Here is a 10,453-nt window from a genome sequence, read left to right on the forward strand (position 1 = left end):
TCTCCCAAACCGAGACTTATTCTCACGCCGGGGGGTGGTTACATGAATAACCCCATTCCTGTAACGAGTCCTAACGGTGTTTGGTTTTGTAGTTAGCTGTTCGGATTGCCAAAGAGTTGAAGTCCTAGTCGGAACTTACCCATAGTGTTTCTTCAGATATGATGAACTGCATCGTTGACATGGTACGTGTATCAAAGGGAACATCTTTTTTAATTGACATGCACCGTAATTGACGCATGTAAGTTTTTTTTTTTTAATGGTAAATTTCTTTTATTTCTATCGTCTATAGGACTTGAATTCAAGAACTCCCCTCCCACTATAATTGACGCATGTAAGTTGGTTAAAAGTTTGCTTGCCACATGACCACTCCCCACAAATGTTAATCAGCACATTTGTTCACATTCCAATGAAAAAGTGAGAAAAAGCGATTTTAGATATTAAAGTGCATCTAGAATCCCCCTCCATTTCTGAACAAGATAATGGTTAAAGAAACTGATGAGTATAATTACACGAGTTTAGTGTGATTTGGGATATGATGTTCACTCATCATATCGATCTCCTGACATAACATCTGAAATATATCGATTAACATGGCATCCAAATCTTAATTTATATGATTTTACTTTGAGCATATCACTTAGAACCATTGTTGTTGGAGGTGTCGTTTAGTATCTTAGAAATTAGGGTTTGGGATGTGAAGAAGAAAGACTCTGGAGTTAAATAACTTTGTTTTCATTCATTTAGATGGTTAATTACAAATTTGCATAAGCACATGGCTATCGTGTGACTTGGTTTTAACTAGAAGATGAATGGAGTTAGTATGGAGGAGTAAAATTGCAATAAAATAGAAACATTGATATGAAAATTGCAAGACATTTCAAATTTGTAAATAATAGCAATAGCATATAAACCACAGTGACCAAAACCGCAATTTACTCTAGAGTAAATAATAGCAATTGATATCTCGCTAAAATCTTTTGCAGGAGCGGGTAAAAAACTTGATATTTCTGCTTAAATTTTTACTTTATATTGCGCCCATGTGACGGTGGTAAACTGAATGGCCGTCGAAAAATGGTGGCAACTTTCATAAAACTTTGGACAATAATAATCGCAACTCAGTTAATCACCAATAATAATCCGAACTATTCACTTTTGTTTGTAAAATACTCCAGTTAAAAAAACATTAACTAGGTTAAAAATTTGCTGATGTGGCATCTGATGTGGCCCCTTTAGCTGATGTGTCATATGACGTGGCAGTTGATGTGGCATTTTTTATGACATGGCAGCGGATGTGGCAGTCTACGTGGCATTTTTGATGACGTGGCAGTCTACGTGGCATTTTTCGATTACGTGTCACCTGATATGGCAGGTGACGTGTCAAGCCACATCAGCAAATTTTTAACCTACTTAGTGTTTTTTTAACTGTGAGTATTTTACAAACAAAAGTGAATAGTTCGGATTATTATTGGTGATTAAATGAGTTGGGATTATTATTGGCCAATAACAGTGAGTTAGGATTATTTAAATCCAATTTGCCTAAAACTTTTTATATTTGCATATTTGACACCATTTTACTACTGTTTTCTTAATTTTTATTATTATTTAAGATTTTTCGGACGTATTTTCTACCAATAGGATTTCGGTTGAAAAAAGGTAACTAATTTTGTGACCGTTTTTTCGGTGGCAAATTATTGATGGCAATTGCCCAATTTTCAAGTAGTGTTTTTAACGAATTGCAAACAATAGGGTGTGGATCACATGAGTTGTGAGAACAAACTCTCCTTCATTTGAGACTCTTTCTGCCATTCACAACTTTCACTAATAATTTACTTATTGATCAAGGTTGAAGAAAGGTTCTTCACATAGCTAAATGTTCAGCGATGTTTAGCCACTTGTTAATTTGATTACATTGTGATCTTCTCCTTATATAATTAGACATCTGTAATGCTCTATAGTTTTTTTCTACCTAAGTAAAGGTTAGTCAATTAATTTATATATAATCTATTTCTTTCAAAAAGAAAACATTTTATCTCACCCAAAAATTTCTTATTCTTCAATCGCCTTTAATCGCTTAAACAAAGACACTCGATAAAGTGCTTATTTTAAACTTTTCTTGATGTGAAGTAATGACCTTCCACCTTTTATTGATGTGAAGTAATGACCTTCCACTTTAAGAAAGGTTACACCGTAACATAGGTACTAGGTATGTTTCGCACACATGTGTGTGTATGTATATATATCAATCAAATACATTAAGAGCATTGATAACATAACTATATAAAAATGACAGACAACAATATGTTACAATTAGGAAGATGGTGGTGGAGGTGGAGTGGTGGATGGTGGTGGCGGTGGAGTAGTGGATGGTGGTGGCGGGGGAGTCGCGGATGGTGGTGGGGGTGACTTAAGAGGTGGTGACTTAGGAGGAGGTGGCGGTGGAGTCTTTGCAAGAATGGTTGCTAGTAGTTTAGGTACAGGTATAGGTATAGGTATAGGTAATTGAGGTAGTGGTACTGGTAACGGAGGTAGTGGTACCGTTACTGGAGGTTGTTGTGTCGTAGAGGGATCTTGTTGTTTAGATTTTCTAAGCATGGAGGGTGGTGGTGGTGGTGGTATTATTGGTGGTGGTGGCGTGGTGGTGGATTTTGGTGGCTTTACAGGTGTTGCTCGTGCTCCACCACCGCGACCACCCCCACCCCCGGCCCCCCTTGCAGGGATTATATACTTGTCATGGTTAGCAAAACATATGGCTACCACAAGAGACGCCATAATCAGAGAGGCTTGAGGCCTATTCACTTTTCTTGATCTCATTGTTTTGTGTTATGTTTTCATGCATGCATCTTCCCTCTTTATATAGCGAAATCATTTGCCCACCTAGCAAATGAAAATTACGTTTATGTTCTTTATTTTCCTGACTTACCATGCATACATTAATTATTCTTTGTAGAGGAAATGTTGAAACTTTTAAATTTTGCTGGTTTTGATATCTTTTTGTCTAGTAAAATTTTATGTTACTAAAATATAATCAACATATCCGTTTGGTACCTGGAATTCTACGGAATCTGAATTGGAAATGATTACGTCCAAAATCTTGTTTGGTTAGAAATTGAAATGCACACTACAAGAAAAGGAGACAATAGCGGCTACACCAATAACGGTGACAGAAAATATGTCGCCGCTATTGACAATAGGGGCACAGATCATACTCTTTACCAGTGACATTTGTCGCCGCTATTGCCCCGTCTTCTTGTAGTGTAAAAAAAATTTCCATCAAATTCCGTTATTTAAAGGAATTTAAAAATCTATCAACCTACTCAAGAAAAAGTTTACATTATAGTGGAATGTTACCTAAATGTCAATATTGTCCTAAATCTCAATATTGTCCTTTAAAACATAACGATACTTATTTTTCTTTTCAAATTTTATATAATCACGAACGAATGATTTTTTTTTTATCAAATGTATTATTATGTTCTTACCTATACCTACCACTGATACTTGATGATGAATAGAAATTAACATTTTTCAAAAATTGAAATTAAAAACAGATATACAATTTGAAATGAAATCAATAATTTAAAAGTTAATATAAGACATTAGTATTTATTTAGAAACAAAGGATGCAGTACTAATCCAAAATTTAAATCCAATAAATTGTGCAAATTATAAAGTTTTTCTAAACAAAATAACTAGAATCTTATAGCTACAATAGCAAGTTTTTCTTGGGGGTGATTTAATCCTTTAGATTAATTTTTTACCATTCTAATTCTAATAACATATTTACCAACCAAACATCTTAAGATTTTATAATGAACTAGTTTTTTACATTAGCCGTGTTGCGGCGAACGTATTTTGTTGTTTAGTCTGTGTTTACATGTGTTTTGAAATTACTACGAGCGCGTTGCGCACGAAAAACGCTGACAAAAATAAAAAGAAAATGTAGAAAAAAACACTAAAAGATAACCAAAAGAAAATCAACCAAAAAAGTTGTATGGTAATAATGTTGTTCGTATGAAACATGTGGTCAGAGATGGGCAAATGATGCTGGATAACGGTACTGAATTTCCCGAACCGAAAGATCTTAAGTACCAATTCGGTACGACTTTTGGCGTTCTGGTACCGGTTCGCTACCGTTTTTACCTTTATATATCGGTACCGTAACTCGTATTTTCGGTACAAGTACCGATTTAGTATTGGTTGGCACCAAACTCATCCCTACCCTTGAAACAAAAAAAAAAAATCATTAAAAGTTGAAGAAAATCAACAAAAAAAGTTGTATGATACCGTTGTTGTTCGTACGACACCCGTGATCAGGGATGAGCAAATGGTACCGGGTAGTTGAACCTAATTTCCTGAAATAAAAGATTTTCAAAATCAATTCGATACTGACTTTTGGTGTTTTCTGTACCAGACTGGTATTGGTTTTTAACTTCATGTACCGATAATCGTACTGGTATTTTCGATACCAGTACCGGTTAACACAAACTTATCTAACTTAAAAAGTAAAGAATATAATAAAAGTATTAAAAAACATATATATTATTATAATGTTATCTACTTTTCTACTGTTCAAAACATCCATTTATTAATATATAGGTCAATTCTAATTCAATTCCAATTACATTTTCAATTGTTAGGATTTGAGTTTAATTGTTTGTGTTTGTTTTAAAGATGAAAGATGATAATAAGATGAATAATATGCAGCGGAATGAATAAAACTTTATAACACAAACAATGGAAGAAATGTTTTCATCATGAATACTTTAAGTCGAAAGATTGTATTACACAATGCTTCACGTATGCATGAATTACACACTCCCCCTCAGCCTGAGATTACAGTGATTGTTCGAACAAAATGCAAATGATGAAGTGATCTAATAGAACAGTACAGACACTGTCTATTTATAGTACAATCCTAACCACTGTGACATCTTTGCTGACGTCACCGAGATAGTGACATCTAACAACACTAACAACCTCTAAACACTGCTAATGCTAAACACTGTTACAAAAACAAAACACTGATTACAAGACTTTGTTGATACTATCCTTTGATGAGCTCAACCTCTGATGAAGCTTTAGCAGTGCTTTCTTCAAAGGGTGATCGGACCTTTGACTTCCAGCAAATCGTTGACTTCTTCAGTGGTTTACTCTTTAACAGTCTTTATAATCCAACAGAGCTTAACACTGAGCAGACCTTTGAAGCAGCCGTTGTTAGATGTCTTGCTGTCGCGACCCCCGACCCCACCCCAGGAGCGGGAGTCGCGAACACGAGCTGGTAGTATCGGTGTTTATTAATTTGGCAGCAGAAATGAGACATCAGGATCGTAGTTAGGAAATAATTTCAGAGTTTCAAAACACCAAACTTTTAAAATAAACAAATGGGATAAGCCCATATTTCAATGATAATAATGTATAATAGGGATAAACCCTAGTTGCTGAAAATATGAACTTCTTCTTTTTATTCAGGTAATTTAAAGCCACTTTCTTTAAGGCTTCAGTGCTCCATAGCTGGCTTCTTATAGCTTCACATTAAGGTACCTGAAACGCGTTTTAAAAATATTTTATCAGCAAGAAATACTGGCGAGTACATTCCAGTTTAATAAAATAAGTTTTTATAACTATACAGTATTAAGAGCGATTACAATGTTTATATCTACACAATTACTCGTTCAGTACTTGTCACTCGACGAATCTATGACTATGGTCATATCACACATTGGATACCCATGCTCAATTGTGAAGGTTATCAAGTACTGCATACAAACCCCATAATACTAGCAGCAATTGTAGAATACAAAGACTTAATCACTGTAATTATAACCGATAAATATTTAAGGTTTGATAAAACATTTGAAATAATGGTTCACAAATTGTGAAAAGAGAATGACTCACATTGTAAACTTAGGGTTTTCTACGAGCTTCTTGGCGGTATTTCCTGATTATTTTCTTGAGTTTCTATTGAAAACATACAATGCACGCGTGTTAGTAAAATAACCCAAATCACATTAGCCATAAAACACGAGACAGAAACCTAACGGACTTAGTCAGGCAGAACCTTGACATACGTTGATGGGTCTTAGATTAATCGGGTAGGGTAACAAATTAGTGATCGGGGGTTAAAATACTTACAAGTTTGCATAAGCACATGGCTATCATGTGACTTGGTTTTAACTAGAAGATGAATGGAGTTAGTATGGAGGAGTAAAATTGCAATAAAATAGAAACATTGGTATGAAAATTGCAAGACATTTCAAATTTGTAAATAATAGCAATAGCATATAAACCACAATGACCAAAACCGCAATTTACTCTAGAGTAAATAATAGCAATTGATATCTCGCTTAAATTTTTTGGGGGAGCGAGTAAAAAACTTGATATTTCCGTCGAAAACTGAATGGCCGTCGAAAATTGCAAGACATTTCAAATTTGTAAATAATAGCAATAGCATATAAATCACAATGACCAAAACCGCAATTTACTCTAGAGTAAACCATGTGACGGTGGCAAACTGAATGGCCGTCGAAAAATGATGGCAACTTTCATAAAATTTTTTATATTTGCATATTTAACATCATTTTACTACTGTTTTCTTAATTTTTATTATTATTATTATTAAAGATTTTTCGGAAGTATTTGCTACCAATACGATTTTGGTTGAGAAAAGGTAACTAATTTTGTGACCTTTTTTTCGGTGGCAAATTATTGATGGCAATTGCCTAATTTTCTAGTAGTGTCTTTAATGAATTGCAAACAATAGGGTGTGGATCACATGAGTTGTGAGAACAAACTCTCCTTCATTTGAGACTCTTTCTGCCATTCACAACTTTCACTAATAATTTTCTTATTGATCAAGGTTGAGGAAAGGTTCACATAACTAAATGTTCAGCGATGTTTAGCCACTTGTTAATTTGATTACATTGTGATCTTCTCCTTTTATAATTAGACATCTGTAATGCTCTATAGTTTTTTTCTACCTAAGTAAAGGTTAGTCAATTCATTTATATATAATCTATTTCTTTCGAAAAGAAAACATTTTATCTCACCCAAAAATTTCTTATTCTTCAATCGCCTTTAATCGCTTAAACAAAGACACTCGATAAAGTACTTATTTTAAATTTTTCTTGATGTGAAGTAATGACCTTCCACCTTTTATTGATGTGAAGTAATGACCTTCCACTTTAAGAAAGGTTACACCGTAACATAGGCACTAGGTATGTCTCACACACATGTGTGTGTATATATATATCAATCAAATACATTAAGAGCATTGATAACATAACTATATAAAAATGACAGACAACAATATGTTACACTTAGGAAGACGGTGGTGGAGGTGGAGTGGTGGATGGTGGTGGCGGTGGAGTAGTGGATGGTGGTGGCGGGGGAGTCCCGGATGGTGGTGGGGGTGACTTAAGAGGTGGTGACTTAGGAGGAGGTGGCGGTGGAGACTTTGCAAGAATGGTTTCTAGTAGTTTAGGTACAGGTATAGGTATAGGTATAGGTAATTGAGGTAGTGGTACTGGTATCGGAGGTAGTGGTACCGTTACTGGAGGTTGTTGTGTCGTAGAGGGATCTTGTTGTTCAGACTTTCTAAGCATGGAGGGTGGTGTGGTGGTGGATTTTGGTGGCTTGACAGGTGTTGCTCGTGCTCCACTACCGCGACCACCCCCATCCCCGGCCCCCCTTGCAGGGATTATATACTTGTCATGGTTAGCAAAACATATGGCTACCACAAGAGACGCCATAATTAGAGAGGCTTGAGGCCTATTCGCTTTTCGTGATCTCATTGTTTTGTGTTATGTTTTCATGCATCTTCCCTCTTTATATAGCGAAATCATTTACCCACCTAGCAAATGAAAATTACGTTTATGTTCTTTATTAGCCTGACTTACCAAGTTACCATGCATACATTAATTATTCTTTGTAGAGGAAATGTTGAAACTTTTAAATTTTGCTGGTTTTGATGTCTTTTTGTCACAAATCCATAATAAAATTTTATGTTACTAAAATATAATCAACATATCCGTTTGGTACCTGGAATTCTACGGAATTTGAATTGGAAATGATTACGTCCAGTGGCGGATTCAGAATTTTATTCCAATGGGATCGTTTTGAAAAATTCTCTTTAATTCTCACTAACTTTTTCTAAATTCTATAAGGTTCTCACTATTTTTTTCCATTTTTTCCAAACACACTGGGTTCCTGGGAACACGATAAATTCTCTTTAATTCTCACTAACTTTTTCTAAATTCTAGAAGGTTCTCACTATTTTTTTCCATTTTTTCCAAACACACTGGGTGTTCCTAGGAACCCACAAATATGGGCTGGATCCGCCACTGATCATGTCCAAAATCTTGTTCGGTTAGAAATTGAAATGCACACTACAAGAAAAGGAGACGATATCGGCAACACCAATAACGGCGATGCAAAATATGTCGCCGCTATTGACAATAACGGCGCAGATCATATTCTTTCGCCGCTATTGTCCTAAATCTCAATAATGTCCCTTAAAACATGACGATACTTATTTTCTTAATCGAAACATTTTTCTTTTCAAATTTTATATAATCACGAACGAATGAGTTTTTTTATCAAATGACTTACTATGTTCTTACCTATACCTACCACTGATACTTGATGAGGAACAGAAATTAACATTTTTATCAAAAGAGTTTTTTTTTTCTATATATACTACATTGTATCTCTTGTATTGGACACACCTATCAATGAAATATCAACTTCTTTCTCCCTACATCTCTTTCTCTTATTATTTGCTATTAGGCTAGTTTCATAACACGTTATCAGCACGAATTGCTTTTGAAGTTGGATCTAGTTGCTTATCGGTTACTTTTGGAGTTGGAACTGATACAAGTAAGTTTTATTTTAATTTTTTTAAAACTAGTAATAAAGGACAGAATATGAAGGGGATAAAAGTTCAACCATGCCGACGATTAGAGGTAATATCCATTTTTCCCTTGATCTGTTCATATTTTTAAATATCGAAAATAATTACACAATTAAGTCAGCTTGTTTGTTTTGAGTAGTCTCAAACATAAAATGCTATATTAATTTAATGTAGTTCATTGTTTCAATAAACGAAGATTTTGGTAGTAAAAAAATAATTTATTTATAGTAAAGGATTTTATTTGTATTAAGTATATTTAAATGTTGATTTTTGAAAAAGATATTTTTGAACATCTTTTGTATTTTATTTTAATTCCAAATATCATAATTGATTTTTACTATAATAACTAATTATATGAGATTAAGTTGCCACATTAATAACAAATAATTAGTTGCATGGTATTATGACTTAGGATTTGATTACTAGTTTATATGTACACTGCAAGATGCCTAGATATACACGTTATTTAAGAGATTGCAACTTTCAATTTGTTCTTAAATCATGTAAATTTTATTGTTGAGAGATTCTTATTTAAAAATGAATTACTAGTGATTTACAAACTTGCATTAAGAATTGCATATCTATTTACATAGAACAAGATGAATAATTTCAAGGTGTCTTTCATCATAATATTGTTATTTTATTAATGTCGTTAAAACTATGAATATTTGGTTTCTAGGAATTTGATGAGATAAAGGTTTTGCAACTGGGAAGATGACAAACAACCAAATATGATTTTTTATTGTTAGCCTCGATGAAAACTAGGGAAATCAGGATGGTAACTTTTCTGTCACAAAGATATAATGTCACTTTTACCATTAAGATATAAGTTTGGAATTATTTAAATAAGTTTCGAATTACCTTAAAATCTCTGTTTTCAAAATTTATAAACTTAAGTAATTTTAAAAGTAATGTTGTCGAACATGAACATGAAAATAGGAAAGCAAATGACCATGGGGGTTTCTCTATAATTATACATGTTGGTATTAATTAGTATATTTCACATAGAGATAATATGTCTAATGATTTATATATTCCTATCGTATTTCTAATTTATAGATATTGGTATTTGTTTTCTTGATATGACATTTGTTTTCTTGATATCTTCATACTAATTGGGTCAATTATTTTATGATAATTATCTTTTATATACATGAATCAATTTATTGTATGAAATATTTTTTTGGCAAAAAATATATTCGTAAGTTAATTGAGATCCTTAGAATGAAACAACAAAATTGATTATCATAGAAAAATAAGGTTATTTACAAGTAATAAAGGCAGACATGTTAAGTATTAAAATATCATGAAAATCTGATGGAGATATTCGTTTATATTAACTTAAGGAGTTAAATGCCATTTTAGTCCCTGTGGTTTGGGCCATTTTGCCAGTTTAGTGCAAAGGTTTCATTTTTAACCTGTGGGTCCAAAAAGGTTTCACAGTTGCCATTTTAGTCCACTTGGTTAACTTCATCCATTTTTTCTGTTAACGAGAAGGCCATTTCGGTCATTTTGTATGTAATTCTGTTAACTAAAAGGGCAATT

General features: G+C 33.5%; 2 protein-coding genes across 2 annotated transcripts; both read right to left on the reverse strand.

Annotated features, from left to right (window-relative positions):
* Positions 1 to 2,307: 2,307 nt before the first annotated feature.
* On the reverse strand, positions 2,308 to 2,811 carry LOC110870398 (leucine-rich repeat extensin-like protein 3). The gene has a single exon (XM_022119582.1). The coding sequence runs from the start codon at positions 2,809 to 2,811 to the stop codon at positions 2,308 to 2,310; it is 504 nt and encodes a 167-aa protein (XP_021975274.1).
* Positions 2,812 to 7,316: 4,505 nt separating this feature from the next.
* LOC110870397 (leucine-rich repeat extensin-like protein 3) lies at positions 7,317 to 7,748 on the reverse strand. Its single transcript, XM_022119581.1, has one exon. The coding sequence runs from the start codon at positions 7,746 to 7,748 to the stop codon at positions 7,317 to 7,319; it is 432 nt and encodes a 143-aa protein (XP_021975273.1).
* Positions 7,749 to 10,453: the final 2,705 nt, after the last annotated feature.

The sequence above is a fragment of the Helianthus annuus genome, chromosome 8 (assembly GCF_002127325.2).
Source record: "Helianthus annuus cultivar XRQ/B chromosome 8, HanXRQr2.0-SUNRISE, whole genome shotgun sequence".
In the NCBI taxonomy this organism is placed as follows: domain Eukaryota; kingdom Viridiplantae; phylum Streptophyta; class Magnoliopsida; order Asterales; family Asteraceae; genus Helianthus; species Helianthus annuus.